The sequence below is a fragment of the Ammospiza nelsoni genome, chromosome 1 (genome assembly GCF_027579445.1).
Source record: "Ammospiza nelsoni isolate bAmmNel1 chromosome 1, bAmmNel1.pri, whole genome shotgun sequence".
In the NCBI taxonomy this organism is placed as follows: domain Eukaryota; kingdom Metazoa; phylum Chordata; class Aves; order Passeriformes; family Passerellidae; genus Ammospiza; species Ammospiza nelsoni.
In genome coordinates this window covers 55398699-55416560 of record NC_080633.1, presented here as the reverse complement: position 1 = coordinate 55416560, position 17862 = coordinate 55398699, and the positions used below count along the sequence as shown (strand labels likewise).

Here is a 17862-nt window from a genome sequence, read left to right as displayed (position 1 = left end):
TCTCCCCAGGGCTACCTGTTGTAAAAATAAAAATATTAAAAGTAAGGTCAATATGAATTCTCATCAATCACTCAACAACTTGTACACTTTTTCTCTCCTCAGTATAATAACAGCTAGTAGTATTTTCACCAAAGGATTCCTCAAATTAAAATGTAATCTCGGAAAGACAAAAGAATGAAGGCAGTCTTCTTTCAATGAAGGCCTCTATATCCATAATTGATATATTCAAGGCACTACTTCAGACACCTCTGAAATGCGGATTTTTAAAAAATCACTCTAAGAATGACTTAATGGGATTTTCTTTCCTTCGAAAGGGCTTCCAGTAAAACCAACATAAACACATGTAGAGGACAAAAAAACTCAACCTTAATAATAACAACAGAACTGCACTTTTCAACATACCAATCAAAAAGGTTGTACCAAATATTGCAGTTTCTAAAGAGATTCATTTTGTATGGGAAAGTGAAGGCCAGATACATAAATAAAGTCTAATTAGGAATAAACTACAGAATTTCCAATGGACCAAGAATTTCACACTAAGAGATATAAAAAAAAATGTCAGTGCCAGCTCACTTTTTCACTGTTGCAATGTTCCTCTTCTGCAATCCTTTGTTTGTATTCCTTCTGCAAGTCTTCCAGCTGTGCCTGCAACTCATGAACTTTTGCTGTCATCTCTTCTTCACGAGACTTCAAAATACAAGCAAAAAATTACTTATACAATGAATCATTTAACTATTCAAAACTTTAACTATGGTGAACAAAAAACAATCAACAAACGTTATACTATACACAGAAAGGATATGCTTGATATTTGTGTAAAAGCTAGTTACACCAGACTCCTACAGAAAAGACCAAGAAATAGAATTGGTGCTTAAGAAGATTTTGTAGGCCTCCAACAATAAAGATTACATAGTTAGGATTACAGTTACATTCTTTAAATTCCAAAAAATATCTATTTCTCTTGGGCATTAAAACAGTATTTGATTATAATCCAGAAAGTGCATGAAGGTCATTACCTTCAAGGAAGGAGTAGATGACAACACAAAATTAATTTCTATATTATGAAAGTGACAAGGACCTAAATCTTTTCCTCAGCCACTCAAAAAATGCTATGAAAGCAGTTTCAAGTGCATTTTCCAGCACAGTGACCAACAATTTCCCATTCTCAAGGGTTTGAAAGGCAGTATTCACTGTAGAGGAAAGAAGCAGTAACAAGAATGGTAGGGAGGAAATTAACTCTTCCTGTATAAGAGAAAAATACAATGACCTAAATCCTAGGAAGTTAATCCATCTATATGGCATTTTGCAAAAACAAGTATTTTAAAAACTTGTGTCCTCTTTGGCCTTTTTGTGAGAGAATATGTTAGGGATTTTATAAAACAGCACTCCAAGTCCTAGTGCATATCTCCATTGCTGAACAAAACTAAAAGTGGTTTCACTCATGCTAACCGTACACGGCAGTCAGTCAGTTGATGGCTCTACTAACACAGTAGTACTTCAAGTCAAATTAGTACAATTAATTAACTGATAACAAGTCCAGAACTGCTGATGGAAATTTTGTTCTATTTAAAAATGTCAGGAGTATAAATTATAATGATAAAGAATATTCTCTGGAAAAGTAAGTGTAGGACTAGAAAGCTGATCTAGGCTTAAAAGATGGTACGCCATTACTAATACAATAAATACTTCCATCTAAGATCAATTTTTAAGGCGTTCCTTGCACATGAGTTAAGAATAAAACACCTTTCCCATGCAGCCCCTCAGTCCAGAATGCATCACCAAAAAGAAATTAAGCAAATCTACCACAAATAATAGGTACAATGCAGTATCTGAGCAATTTTTACATCCTCAAAGTGTAAAAAAATCCATGCTCAAGGAAAACCTTGCTCAAACACCATGACCTCCAAACAATGTTAACTTCTATTCACTCCCATGATTTTTCTATGCCCTCAGAAGTGCATCAACAATTAATAATTTCTAAGAAACTTTTTCCTTTTTTATAGAAGGTTATACTCCCCAGTTTAAAACTCTTCAATACCTGGCATATTAAGGGATAGTGATGGTTGTTGTTTTGGCTTTTGCAGATTTTTTTTTTACTTTTTTGTCTCTTTTATTACACTATTTGCGCAAAGAGGACTAAGATTAACAAAGTTTAAGCCTGCATTCTAATATGATGTACAGTCTAGCACTGAAAACCATTTAATGTTTTTGACACGTACAGGCAGGACTGGGAAAATTTACTTGGCTAAAACAAGAGGCATCCTTGGTGAAGTATACTTAAACTGAAATTGGCTGGTAACTTCTGGTTGAAATGCTATTAGAGAATAAGTATGTCTATCTGCAAATATCATGCAGAAAAACTGTTAATTACAAGCAAAAAAAAAGAATCTTTACTAGCAAAAAACTATGCAAACACACTGCACCCTGCATGGAACAGAACGTTACTTTAAGGGCTATGGCATCAATCTCAGCAGGGCATCAGAGGAAGGCAATAGAGAGTGAGACTGCTCCATAAACACTGTATTTATAAAAAACAATCCACCACCACCACAATTCTACTAAAAGCTTAAATGTCACTCAGTTTTCTCAGTCTGGTACACAAACTGCTTAAAGAGATAAGGACTTAGCCATCTAATTTTTATTGAATGATCATAGTTAGGGCTAATTTCTGATGTGCTTTCATGCCCATAAATTACAGAAATAAATATTTTAATTGCAAGCTCGGTCACCAGACATATCAAGTGTAATTCCAGCAGTAAGACCTTTACTAGAAAGAACTACAATTTTTCTCTCTAGATATGCAACCGAAAAAGAGTAATTTTGAAATTTACGTAGTCATCACTTTTCATAAAGGTACCTCAAGGATTTCTTCATATTTTTTCACAGTTCTTCTTAGATCATCATCTTTTTCAACAATTTTTTTATGCAACTGTGTTGTCTCTATGTGATGATTTTCTATCAATTCATTTTCTACCTCCTGGGCTTTACCTACAAAAAAAAGTTAGGCAGTATTAAAAAAAGCATGGTTTTGGTTTTTTGTTTTTTTTTTTTAATTATTTCATAACTGATAACAAGTCCAGAACTGCTGATGGAAATTTAGTTCTATTCAAAAATCTCAGGAATACAAATTATAATGATACACTTATTCTGGAAAAGTAAGTGTAGGACTTACATTTAAAAAATGCTTTAAAGCAACTATAAGGAAAATTTGCCAGGAAAATTCATTTTTCCACACTATCAGTTACTATTATGTCCCTTGATCCTAACATGTACGAAATTTGTTGTTTGCAGTTTGGAACCTGGAGCAATTTTTTCTATCTGGTGCTGGAACTAGTTTCCAGAAGATGACAACCAATATTTATTAACTAATTTTATCTCCTATTCTATCTAGAGATGTAACTGGAGCTTTTGCAATCTTCAGAAACTCCTCACTTGTAGGTGTACTTCTAGTAAGTGGAATCAAACCACACCTTTTTCTCATTTTTCTAGCCTCCAAGTTACACTATGGTGGCAAAAGACTGAGAAGACAAAATCTGTTGAACTCTACCTATAATCCCATTGTGTTACAATCAGACATCGCACCCAGCTGGTACCTGTTAGCAGTTAGTGAATGAAGTCTGCAAGATCCAGCTAAGAAAACACAATTCTGATTCTCAGATGGATCTAAGTTTCTCTAAAGGTTGAGTAAGCTTCTCTCCAAGTGTCCTATGTTCATCACTGGAATGTTGAAGTTTTTACTACTGGAGATAAAGTAGCACTGCAATGGAAACTTACCAGTGCACTTTCATCTTCAAAATTTTACTCTCATTTTCTTTTCTTTTATACATATGACAGAAAGATAGGTACCTATGGCTATCATGGCATGGCAGATGTAAAGAGGGCTAGACCAAAGATCCATCCTGCAGAACAGCTACATATGCATTTTCCTAACAGCACTACAATTAATATTTATGCTATTTCCTGAGCAAGACAAGTTACTTCCCTAAGTTCTCTAGACATTCATAAAACACATGTTGTGTTTATCACAGTCACAGGTAAAATCCCTCCCCCAAAACAGCAATAACTGAAGATGCAGTTCTCTGACTACTTTACTGATTACAGTTATATTAATATTGCACTTACTGATTGTCTCTTTTACTGCTGTTTCCAATTCTTTCTCTTTTTGAGCCAGCTGAGTATTGAATTCTCTTATTAACTGCTTTAAGGTGGAGTTGTGCTTTAACTCAATGTCTTCTTGTTCACATCTGTAAAAAAAGGTCAAAACATACAGCAAGGAAATATAACATTTAAAGAGGGTGTGAAAACACAAGGCAAGGCAAGAGATCTGAGAATTTCTTGAGAACTATTTTAGAAGAGAATGGTTTTGAATTATATGAATTCTGTGAGATTCACGGAGGCTTTATCTTCCTCTCCTATCTGATTCACCTGGTAGGTGTAAGTGTTTCATTTAAAAACAACCCAGAACTGAACCCCTCCAAAGATATGTAGTTTTTGCTGAGGAAGCTGAAGAACTGGAAGAAAAGATTATGCCATAAAAATAATTTTTAGGGAATTTTTAGAATTGCTTGAGAAACTATTGCAAGTGCACGGCATTTTGTGCAGTATGTATGAACAACTATTGATATCAACTGAACATGAAGCTGTCAGTACTAAGTTTTAATAAACTTTATTTCCTGTTTGAGAAAAACAGAATTATATTATATGCTTCAGCAATGTTGAAAATCACCAGCACTGAAGCAGATCAGAAATGGTATTACTCTGCCAAATGTCAAACCTATTTTCTTTCTGTTTCTCTAAGTCTGTTTAGAACAATTAAAGAAAAACATCAGTCATTATTTCCTTCTTGTAAACTGAGCTTTAGAAAAGTATTCTTGAGGTTTTAGTGGCTAGAGATAAAATAGAGAAGTGGTAACACAGACAGGAACAAAGAATTTACCTGATTTTTTCCTCCATTTCCTCTAATGACTCCTTCTTTACTATGTCAAGCTCTTGCTGATGTTCCTTTCGCAGAGTACGTATGTCTTTTTGAAGATTATTCACCTCTTTGCGTAGCTTCTGTTTCTCCCCTTCAGTCTCTTCCAGTTTAGTCTGTAAGTCCTTCTGCTGGTTCTGCATATCCACTAGTAACTTCTGCAGCTCCAAAACAGATCTGGACTTTTCTTCAGCATTTTCCTCAAAAGCTTTCAGACTGTCAATTTTTTCACTCAACTGCTGCTGAAGACATTTTACCTTTTCTTCATATCTTAAAGTAATATCTTCCATCTCAATCTTAAGCACTTCATTTTTCTTCACTATATTATTTTCTAACTCTTTTATCTTCTGTTCTAAAGACTGACTGACTGCCTCCTTTTCCTGCATTTTTTTCTGTAAGTCTCCAATTGTATTCTCCATATCAAGATATTTTTGTTCCTTAACTTTCAATTCTTCCCTACTGCTTGCTAAAACACTGCCACAACAAGCATGCTCGTCCACTAACAATGAATACTTTTTGGTTTGCTCCTCAAGTTCTTTGCTCAGACTTTTGGTCCTAACCTGCTCTTCCTGATGGCTCTTCTCAACACATTCTAGTTTTTTAATGAGTTCTTTCTGTTTATTTTGCAGTTCTAGATGACAGTCATTACTCTCTTGTTGTTCTTTCTCATACTTCTGTAATAATGCATCTTTTTCAGTTAAGTCCTTCTGTAACACTTCCATTTTCTCTTTGTATGTCTGTTGGACACTCTCAAGTAAATTTTTTTTTTCTTGTTCTACAGCAGCTTTTACACTCTCTACTTTTTCCAACATCTCCTTCTCTAATTCTGTGGAATCTCTTGTTGACTTAAGTTTTTCTTCCAAGGACTCAATTTTGGCTTCTCTCTCCTGTACCTTCTGCTCCAACTGTCTTAACTGATCTTCCCTATCTTGCTTAAATTGCTGTTCCTTTTCTTCCATCTGAGACAGTAATTGCTTTCTAATAGAACCTATTTTTTGCTCTGCCTTCTTTTTCAGATCAGCCAGCTTAGTGCTGTTCTCTGCATTCAGTCTCTCTTCTAATTCTTTCAGTTCTTCCTCTTTCCTTTTAAGTATCGCTGACTTCATTTGATCAAATTCCTTCTCCTTTGCTTCAAAATCAGCTTTCAGTGAATCTATTTGCTTCTCCAGATTAAGCACTTTTTCTTCAGCCTTCTTAAATCTATTCTCCTTTTCAAAAGCTACCTTCTCTGCCTGATGGAGTTGGCAAGCTATTTCTTTTTTCTCTGCGTTTTTTTGTTCATTACACTTTTTAAGTTCCTCCACCAAGGAATCATTTTCTAAGGTTCTCTGAGCAATGTCTTTTTCTAGTTCAGCAATTTTTGCTGCTTGTATTTTTAACTTTGAGGTTAACTCACTTTCTTCCTTTTCCCTCCTGTTTTGCTTTTGTTCCAATTCACTTTTTAAACTATCAAGATTCCTGCTTTGTTTAGCCAGCTGTTCCTTCAGTTTATTTAGCTCTTCATCTTTCTTACTGGCTTCAGTATTGCTTAATTCAAGTTTGCTCTGCAAATCTTTGATAGTATCATGATTTTGTATAAACTTGGTTTGTGCTTTCATCTTCCACTCTGACAACTGGGCTGTGCAATGATCTATCTGATCAAGAGCTGATGCTTTTTCTTGACTCAGCATCTCAACTCTGGATGATAACTCTTCCACTTGATTTAACAACTGCAACCGATCCTCTTGATGTTGCTTGCTTAACAGAGATATGGCTGCTTCCTTCTCTGTTAAACTTACTGTGCTTTCAAGTCTAACATTAAGGTCCGTAACTGTTTTGTTGAGAGCAGACACTTCAGATTGTTTTTCCTGGAGTTCTTCCCTCATTGATGTGACAGCATTGATATTTTCAGATAACTCTTTCCTCAGCTGTGTTAGGCAAGTTTCTTTCTCTGATGCTGCTTGCTGCTGATGTCCTCCCTCTTTTTGCAATTGTTTATTTTCTGCTTCAAGTCCTGCAATGTCAGCTCTCATAGACATAATTAAATTGTCTTTCTTCTGCAGTTCTTGAATTGACTCTTGCAAAGAAGTAGTAGCAGCAGAATGACGCTCTGTTATTTCCCTAAGCTGAGCTTCTAGTTCAGTTATCTTACTTGTTTTGATTAATATTGCTTCTTTAATCTTTGCAGTTTGGCGCTCACAGTCTGCAATTTTACATGTTATTATGCCAATTTTTTCACTACATCTTTCAATTAATTCATTGCCTTTAGTTTGCAATGAAGCTTCAGCATTCTTCCAAGCATCTAACTGGGCTGTAAGTTCTCCTGACAGCCTTTTAAACTCAGTTTCTTTTAGCCGAATTGACTCTATTTTTTTGTCATAATTTTCATGATCTTTATCCTGAGAAGATTGCACAGTTTGGAGTTTTTCTTCAAGTGTTCTCACTGTATCAGCCAGCTCAGTAATTCTGGCTTTGTCCTTCTCTTCAACGGCTTTCTGTTTGCTGAGTTGTTCCTGAAGTCCTGTCTGCTGTTTCAGGGACTGTTTAAGATCACTCTCCATTTTTTCCAACTGTGTCTTCATGTCACTTTCCTTATCTGACAAAGCACCCACCTTAGCCATTGACTGCCTTAGCTGTTCTTGCAACTCCTTCAGGCATTCCTCCCTTTTCACTCGTTCTTCCTTCAGTTGGATTATTTCTGTTCTGGAGTCCTCCTTTTCAGCACTGAAGGTGAAAAGCTTCTGTTTCAGGTCTCCAACTTCCTGCTCTTTCACTTGCAGTTCTATAGCATGTTGTTCCTTGAGCTCTTCAATCTGCTGATTAAATTTCTTTTCCCAACTTTGGGTTACTTCTTCCAATTTCCTTAAGTGGTCTTCAGCAAGACTGTCTAGTTGCTCTTTCTGATTAGATTTCAGTTTTGACACAGCATCATTGATTCCAGATGAGCTGGCATGTGCCATTTCCAAGATTTTAGTATTGAATTCACTCTCCTTCTGACTGAATTCCAACTGCTTGTTTTCAAGCTCCTTTTTTAGTTTAGCTTCTTGCTCAGCAAGTTTATTTTTGAAAGTTTCCTGCATATCTTTTGATTTCTGTTTAATTTTCTCCACTTTCTTCTCCTGACATTTAAGTTTACTTTCATACTCTCCTTGTAAAGCACTAATTCTCTCCTCTGCAGCTAACAGTTTCTGTTCAAGCTCTTCCACTTGCTTGTTCTGTAACTTCTTCATGTGCTCCATTTCATTCTCCTTCTCAGTCAGACTTCTCTTCATCTCATCAGCCTTTCTTTCTAGGTCCTTCAGTTGACATTCATACTGCTGTGTTAGAGTGGTTACTTTCTGTATATTTTCACTTCTTTGCTCCTCTAGCTTTGCAGACACTTGGACAAGCTCAGCTTCAGATCTTTCTGCAGATTCCTTCATTTTCTGTTCATGTGCTTTTAACTCCTCCAAATGTCTGTCCTTCTCCTCCAGGGATTGTTTGAGCTTGTTGAGTTCCTCTTTGAGTACCTTCTCAACACCTTGAATAGACATTTCATGCTCTTTTACCATTGTTTCAATCACTTCATTGTGCCATTTCCTCTCTTCCTCCAACCTTCCTTTCAATTCTTGCTTAGCTTCACACACTTTACTATTTAATTCGGAGAGCTCTTGCTCTAAATCATGACGTATTTTTAGTGCTTCTGAGAGCTCAGAAGACAGTGCCTCTAATTCTGTTTGTTTCACATCTAGTTTTTCTAATGTTTTTTCATTCATCTCTTCTATGTGCGCACAGAAAATTGTTTCTTTCTCTTTCAAAATGGTTTGTATCTCTTCTTGTTGTTTCTCTCTTATTTTTTCTATTTCGGTTATTTGTTGTTGCTTTAAAATTTCAAGTTTTTCTGTCCAAAGCTTTTCTTGCTGCTGTTTCACATTCTCCAGTTCTTTATTGTGTTTTTCAACCATATCGTTGATTTCCTTACTGTGCTGGGTTTTTTCAGACTCTATGACAGTATTTAATTCCTCTGATTGCTTTCTGTCATCTTGCATGTACTTTGCAAGAGAACTTTCCAGTTCAAGAATCCTCTGTTAGAATACAGTTTTAAAAGAATATGAATATTCAAAAAGTAAAAATTTGATTAATTTTTAAAAAATCTTACCAGGTTTACATTACTACAAGCTACTTATTCCATTATTTTTAGTGAATGTCAACTTCTTTAATAAGCCTTTAGTTCATCTGGTTTGTTCTCACTTTTGCTTCCGTTATGGAGAGTTAGCTAATTAATAAAAAACTTGCTATCTCACTGCAGTGAAAATACACACAAAAACCTGAAAATAATGTAACTAATTCAAATAAAGTAAGTAGTGACATTTATGAGAAGTATGTTCACATTTTCTTCTTAAACTAAAATACCAACATATAGGATGAAAAATATAGTGAATTTACAATAGCTTCATGATATTTTGTATGTGCCTACTGATTTATCATAATTCTACCTCCCATGGAAATGCTGCTGTAAAGCTTTACTGTTTCTTTAGGCAAAACTTTGAAACAAATATCTGGGAGTGGTGGAATAATGTACAAACTTGCATTAGCAGAAAATAAAGTCTTACTCATTACATAAAGCAAAGGACACTGTAAAAATTAAGCAAATCTTTTTGCTTACTGTGGTGGTGCACTCCCCCCTCCTCTCAGGCTGCACTGACATCTGAGAAATGCTCATTAGGCCTTGGCCTTGAAAAAACAGTATCTGGACTCAGCTTTTCCCATGCTTATCAAAAACCCTGTCTATTCCCAGGAATTGCTGCTGTCTAACAAGCTTGAGTTTTCCTTACAAACTGCACTAGAAACTAGTTTTCTTGCCTGAATGGCATAACATCCCTGTTCTCGCACTTTCAAAGAAAGTTCCAACACAACTGTGACCACAATGAAACATTGTTATGACTGTGATATGTAATGGAGTTAATTCATGCTGTATAAATAGATATGTGTGGGTATAAAATATTGTAGAAATTATGTTTTAAACCCCCCCAGCCAGGAACAGAGTTCTATTCAGATTGTAACTAATTCTTGGCAGCTCAAGATAGCATCAGGCCTGTTTAACTTCTGAATGGGACCTTCCTGGACCATCAACAATCATTTCGTTGTCTCCTGCACCTGGGAGATAACACTGGGGCCTTCCTGGCCCATGATTAATTGCAGCATCCCAAGAATTTCACTGGATTCAGACACGGGACCCGTCTTTGTATATTTCAACATATGGATAGAGATGGATGTGCATTCGAAGAAGTGAATGGAAAGATGTGGTCATCTTTGCCTCAGGCAGAATAAACTGTATATAAGCTGAATGCTGGAAACACTCAGTGTGAACCTTTGAGGGGAAGCCGTCACTCTGTCGGACGAACCTCTGGTCTCACCCAGCGCCCCTACCCATGACTGACGCTGTCTTGATTGTGGTGGTTGCTCGAAATTCTATTTTTTGTAATTGACCCAATAAATCGTTGTTAAATTTTTCATAAATATGGCTATCGATTTGATCATTTATAACATGACTAAAGCCCACACGCTAGTGATCCTGTAAACAGCGGTCCAAAATGGGGCCCTTTGAGCTCTCCTTGACCACAGGCTGCAACCAGCAATCTCCCTCTAAGTGGGACACCTGTCAGAATTAGTGCACTCTCAAGATTTTTGTACTTGGAGGATCGACTAAAAAAATTACGAATACTGGGCGAACATCCTCACTCCTCAACCCAATCACAACAAATCACCATTTGTAAACTTGTCACAGTTAAATACATACTTGTAAATACTTAGTCTTTTGGAATCTTTACTCACAGTTCTACAAGTCTCTAACTCTTGATGCATTTTCTCAACTTTCTTGTCACACTCAGACTGTATGGCTTTCTTCTGCAGCTCTAATTCTTCTAAGGCTAGGGATTCTTGCTGTTCTTGCTCTTGAAGGACTTTTAAGCACTCACTCTGATTTTTTTCCTGCATGAAGAAGAAGAACTAAACAATAAACTATAAATATAGTCATCCCACCTTCAAGAACATTATGATAGGATATTTTCAAGTTAATAGGAGTCATACACTAATCACTTTCTGCACAAAAACAAATGGAGTTTGTATTCAGTTTGTGAAAACATAATTGCAATAAATCGCTTCTTTTTTTTCTTGGAAACCCCTTGTGATAAATGAGTAATGTGATTATTGACTCTCACAATTAACAGACAAATCATGTATGTAGGTTAAGAAAAGTTTTATAGATTTATAGTTATGTTTTACCCTTTGCATTGTTATCAAGGAACACCTGGGGCTGGGATATTTGGGAGGGTTGGATTGTCACTATGGCAACACCTGACCTCCAATTAGGATTTGAGGAAGAGATCTCCACCACTGGACAGCGAAGAAGAAGTCGATGGACAGAACTTTGGGAGGGGCTAAAGGGTTAAAAGGTGAAAGCTCCATTGTGTGGGTGAGCACAGGGTGGGGAAAATCCTTTGCTCCCGGCACCATAACACTTTCTCTATTCAGTCTTCTGTTGTATTTTTGATAAAGTTTAATAAACCTTTCTAAATTTATGAAAAGTGAGTAGCCATTTGTCACACCCTTTGTCTTTGCATGAAAAACATAAATTTAATCAAGCCTTCCATTTTGGTTTGTTTACCACTATTAATTGCGAATAATATTTGAGAGGAGTTGTTGGGGGTTGGGTTTTGGTTTGGGTTTTTTTTTCCGTTCCCTCCTTGTTATTTGTGGAATTCTGTTCGCATTGAGTAGCTAATAAGAACTGATGGTAGAGAGGGGGAAACTCCTCTGGTTTTTTTGGGAGGTTTTTTTTTCTTTCTGGCTGGGATTAGGGACTGGGTGCAGCTCCTAGCTCTCCCTCTCACTGTTTCAGTTTTAGAGGAGGACAGTAAGAGCCACTGCTTCTGGGGAAAGGAATTCCACTCCTGCTACCGGAGACTGGCCCAGAGCTGCTTCTTCTACCGTGGGGTGAGTCTGCTCATGAGAACAGCCACTAAACTTATTATCACCCACCTCACTAAAAAAGACACCTATCATTGTCTGCTCAGGTGCCTGGGATCCTGAGCTCAGCTCTCCCTGCCCTGCTGGGAGCCCCTCACCCCCTGCCGGCCCAGCTTGCAGCATTCTGAGAGTCCTGCTAGGGGCACAGGAACTGGCTGCCCCAAGGGTTTGTGAAGCAAGGCCTCTCTTCCACTCCTTCCCATCTTCGGACAGAAGCCGCCATTGCCATCTGCTCCCCGAGCCAGCGCCACAGCGCCCCCTGCAGCCGCGGGGGAATCATTGCACCTGCCCTGCCCACCGGGAGCCAACAGCGCCCCTACCGGGCTGTGGCTGTAACTGCACCAAAGGGGGAAGTGCCACAGCCAAAAGGCTGTCGCTGGGTCCCTGGTTCTGTTTGTTGTTAATGCCGAAGTTGTTCATGTTTGTTTGCTTTATTATACATAGCAGTAAAGAACTGTTATTCCTCTAGCCATATCTTTGCCTGACAGCCCCTTAATTTCACAATTTAAAAATTTGGAGGGAGGGGGTTGACATTCTTCATTCCAAGGGAGGCATTTTCTGCCTTCCCTAGCAGACATCTTGTAAACCAAGACAGGAATAAAGTCTGTTCTCACTTGATTCCACTGCTAAGATATTTTTAAGCTTGTTTCTTACAATTAAGGAAGTAACCTCTGAAACAGGTAGAAAAATATACACAGGACAGGGCTGTCAAAGTCTCTCAGTCCTAGTCACTATCCATCATGGAGGAGCACAAAAACCAATCCACTATTTGTAACAGATATATACAGATGATATATATACATATATGTTACATATATATCAACTATTTAGGCAAAATTACATTATTTTCTACAGTGGAGTACAGTTCATGAAAAAGTGCAAAGAATTTCAACAATTTTTCCCAATCTGATCTCTAAGAAAATACTTTTTCTAATGCCAAACAATATGAATAGTTAACCCTGTTCACATAACACAATACAAGCAGACATAACTATACAAACACTTTTCAAACAGCCTCATTTTTTGTATTTCTTTTACTCTAGTTCCAGGACCTGATTGCCAATGATCCACAGAAAGATATTAAAAATCAAGTCTAAAAAAATTCAAAAAAATAGTTTCAACAAGACACAGTTGTTACTGAGCACTGACAGTGATAAGTTATCATTACTAAGTTATTACTATAACTACTATAAGTTACTCAGTCTGCATCATTGCAGCTGCCTTCTTTTCACGTTCCTGAAGTCTCTGAGCTATTCGATTTTTGGAAAGTACTCCTATCTTTAAACACAGAAGGACTCTCACTGTGGAATAGTGTCAACTCAAGACTTCAAATCCCAACTCACACTTAGAGAAATGGTTTTTTATGCGTGTTAGGTTTACTTACAAGAGCTGCCTTCATCTTCTCCTGGAATACCTTTTCTTGAGCCTGTAATCTCTCATTTAACTCCTGATCTTTGGCAGCCAGTTCTTTTTTATGGATTTTTTCTAGTTCAGCAACTCGTTCCTCTGAAGATTTCTGTGAATCAAAGTCACAAAAAACTAATTTCAAAATATTAACTAACAAAACACTTTCTATTTTTTCTTAATAAGAAAATAGTGCAGACAGACAGAAGAAACCGGAACCATCTCTTTGCTCCCTTTGAATAAGTTATGATCACTTAGAGTGCTTAATATTAAGCCCTGACAGTTCTTATTTTCAAGCTTTAAGTTATCCATCTTCCTTGTCAAGTCTTTCATAGTTGTACTAAAGACACATTGTTGTTTCTAAAGACTCTTCTCCAAGGCAAACTTGTGTTTTCAGTTCAAACGTGATAACACATTGAAAAAGGAACTTTTTTGTGGCTTTCTCAGTATTCTTGTTTTATAAGCCAGAAAGTCAAGTGGTGATACCCTGTGTAGACAGTTATCTAGAACCTACATATGTGCTTTATTTAAGAATAATGTGAAGCACGTCAGTGGTCCCCTTAAAGCATCTGTGTATTCTCTTAGAAAAATTAATACCATTGTGGATATCATTACAAGAACTGTAACTTAAGGGTGTTCAAATTTACAGCTTTGTAAGGCATGTGAAGTATTCCAGCAATTCCTAACTAAATACACCAGAAAAAGCAAATTATAGAAACTTTTAACCCACAAACAACATGGCAACAAGTTCTTAAACACTTACACATACTCAGCTAGGATAATGATTAAAAGCTAAAAGTGATTAAAACCCAAAATCCTTGTGGAGATGTGTGAGTTTCCTGCCATTAATGTCTTCTTGCCTCTGTTTAAAGTCTCAAGTATACTTTTAATAAACAATTTTATTAAATACTGTGAAGAAAAGGATAATACTATTTCTGTTTACATACCATTAATGAATTGATTTAAATTGCTAAAGCAAAAACATCTATGAAGAGTTTTTGGTTTTTCATTAAGTAAATCTTTAATCACAGAAAATAATTTTTATGGATTTTATTAACTAGCAAAAGCTTTATAACAGAGTTCTGTCATACTGATGTATTTTACAACAATAGTTTAACTGTAATAGTTTTTACCTTCATAATCTCAACCACCTCTTGTTTCACTCTGGTTAGTTCCCGCTGAAGATTTACTCTCTCTTCTTCACTTGCCTTTTCTACTGCTTTAATTTTTTCTTCCATTTCTATTTGCAGTTTTTTACGGGCTTCCTCTGTCTTTTGGGCAATACTTACAGCCTTCTCAAGCTCTTCAAAAGCTGTGAAGAAAAAAAAAGTATATGATAATTGAGAAATATCTATACATTTTGATAGAAGAATTTCACAAAAAGAGAAGAATGAATTTAAGAATTAACCTAGAATTCACATGTTTATTTTCTAGAAAGGAAAGAGAACTGACACATAGATGTGAATTTCTTCCAATACATCGTGTAGCTTCTATTTCTTTGCCTAAAATCACTATAAAATGCATAAACCATATTAATGAATAAACTATAACACTCCTCTTCTGCCTATACCTGCTGAATAAACTTTGAAGAAGCAGAAAATAGCTACACCAAGAAAGGTAATTCACACTAAAACAAGCAGACAGAAACAAACCAAGAATGACTACTATGTAAGTCAGTTATTAGCAGGTCATGAAGAGTTTCTCCTGAATAGAACACTAATGTATAATATCAGGCACTTTATATATCTAAGAGTAATTCCAAACTGTAAAACCTAGAGAATCATTTCTCTAAACTATGTTTCACAGAGTCCACAGAGATGGCTTTGCTAATTTCATTATCTCACTATTTACATTTAATGTACACCTTCTATCAGTGTGGTAGCTGACTGTCTGGCACTTCTAACTTCACAAATAAAATGTAAAAATAAAAAAATTAAAAGTTAAGATTTGCTCCCAGAAAACTTGAATAGCTCTAAGTTGTTTCAAAATAACACTCAAGCTGCAGTGCTGAGATTTATTTACTCTTGCTCAGGATGCACAAATCCACTGAAACACAATTTACAAAATAAAAGCAATAATTCCACAGCTTCATCCATGCTAAGGAGACGTAGTCTAACATGCTTTATTCACTTCACAGATGATAATTTAGACATAAAAAGAAAGCAAATAAATTCCAGCATTGTGAGCTTGTTTATTTATTCAATACCCCTAAAACTCACTACAACTGATGTCAGAGTCTACACAGAATTACACAAGACTAGAGTTCAATCATTATTAGGGAAATCTCTTTTCCTGAATGGATCTTGAATGTGGAAAACTGTTGAGGACGGTAAACCGGCTGGGGAAAAGCTTACCATGCTCCCCTGGAGGGACAACCCTTAATCAACAACCTCCCTAGCGAGGAAAAAATGGCGAGGTCATGGCGAGGAAAAAAACTTCCCCAAGAGTGCCCTGTTGCTGTATGTTGATTCTATGTATCCCATTGACCCTTCCCCTTTGTTCTGCCCCTGCGCCCTCATCTCAATCGTTCTGATGTTCTGCCCCAGCCCTCGCTATCCCTATATAAACCCCTGCTCTCTCTGCCTAAAAGAGTTCTTTGTCCCTGGACCCCTTCAAGGTAGGAGCTCAATCAATAAAGACCCTCCCATACGAAGACTGCGTCCCTTCCTTCTGCATCGCTTGTGGCTGAAATCACCCCAGAGCTGAAATCATTCAGCAGGAGTGAGATGTGCCTGTGCACCCAGGACGTCCTCTTAAAGACGCTCCTCTGGGAAGGCTGCGGCACTCCACCACCTCCGCCTGCTGCGACAGAAAACCCCTACAGCCTTATTAGAAAAATTTAGTACTTAGCATAACAGAATTTTGGAAAAACATCTCTGTAAAATTCAAAATCACAATGCCAATCTCAAGACTGTAATTTATCAGAGCACAAACCTCTAAAAGTATATTATTCTATTATACCTTGGACTACTGGGACTCTATTTTGCAAGGAAACAGCAAAAAACCAAACTTCTGAAGTTTTATTTATATGCTAAGCTTTCTTCCAATAAATTCTGTTCCCAAAAGAAAATCATAATAGAATCTCTAGTTTTATTGATTCATCATTAGTTCGTAGGCATTCACAGCAGTTATTGCAATCTTTGCTTTTTTTGAAGCTATCTTTAATAACATTCAAGCATGTATTTGAGAAGTGAGCAACAACTTCCATTCCACATCTTTTGACAACATTAAACATTGAAGATTTTAACTTCCATTCCACATCTTTTGACAACATTAAACACTGAAGATTTTAACCACAGCCTGTACTTTTGAGACAGTGCTGCAAATATGTCTTCAAGTAACTTAATTCCATACAACTGGATTCACCCCAATTCTGACCTTCTACGGAATTTTCTTGTTTTTTGAGGAAGCCTTTTTCTGACTACTCACAGCAACAATCATGTTTTAAGGCAAAATGGGGCTGTTCTTGATTCTGGCAGTACCAAAGCAGATCACTGTATCCACTCTTCCACTTCTGGTTCTGCTTAAATGCTAAAACTATTACAAAAATTTAAGATCACTAGAGATTATTTCAAGCAGAAACAGTCCAAAATGTAATACAAGCATGCACAAGGCTTATAGTTCCTTATTTTGCACAGTTCTTCACAGTCCTATGAAGGCATTTTGCCACGTGCCATCTACAGGACTCAAGTTTTCCCCACTTGCGACACCAGGCACAAGTTGATTATGAATACAGCAGATTAATGCAAAACTGTGTTTGGAGAATGGTAATGACTTCCCTGATGCTCCTCTCAGTCCTAACAAAAGCAGGCCAAGCAAAACTGGTGAAGTCATTCAGTATTACAGCATCATCTTTTTTCAAAACTAAACAAAAATCGAACCAAACAAGCAAACAAAAATATAAAACAAAACAAAAATCCACCCCATCCTGTGGACCTTTGCAAAGTATAGCTTGAAAATAAAGCCTGCAAGTAGAACATTAAGTTATTTCACTTTTCCATACACATTTTCTGATTCTTGTTCTGAGCATCATGTACATTATTTTCATTTGAGAAAATGTTATTTTTGTTTTCATTTATTTTCATTTGTATTCTCTTTCCTTCTGCAAAAGGAAAGAAAATACATTTGCCATAGCCCACAGATCAGCCAAAGAGACGATCCAGATTCACAATAGGATTGACTACTGATAGGAATTGCTGAGAAACATGCAGTACAAAAGCTGCATCATCATAATCACAAGAAGGATGCTCATACAAAACTAGACAAAAGCTGATATTTAAAAAGCCAAGAGGGTGTGAAAGCACAAAGAAGCAATACTTCACAGAAACACAGGTGGATCGCTAAAAGTTAAATTATACACCTCTCAGGCACATTTAGCCCTTAAGCAAAACAGAATATTTTCATTCAAAGTAGTTAATTCTAGTGTAGCTGGACACAACCAAGTTTCAAACCAGCAGAGGGCTAAACTATCATCAAGCAGACAGAATGTGGTCTCTATT

At 36.6% G+C, this 17862-nt stretch overlaps 1 protein-coding gene across 1 annotated transcript in view; it reads right to left on the bottom strand.

Moving 5' to 3' along the window:
• Positions 1 to 17862, bottom strand: part of GOLGA4 (golgin A4) — a 72841-nt gene that overhangs the window by 13813 nt on the left and 41166 nt on the right. The window contains 7 exon segments of the mRNA XM_059470631.1: positions 574 to 687; positions 2858 to 2988; positions 4123 to 4244; positions 4937 to 9015; positions 10766 to 10921; positions 13344 to 13475; positions 14497 to 14675. Coding sequence (XP_059326614.1) covers positions 574 to 687; positions 2858 to 2988; positions 4123 to 4244; positions 4937 to 9015; positions 10766 to 10921; positions 13344 to 13475; positions 14497 to 14675 — 4913 coding nt within the window.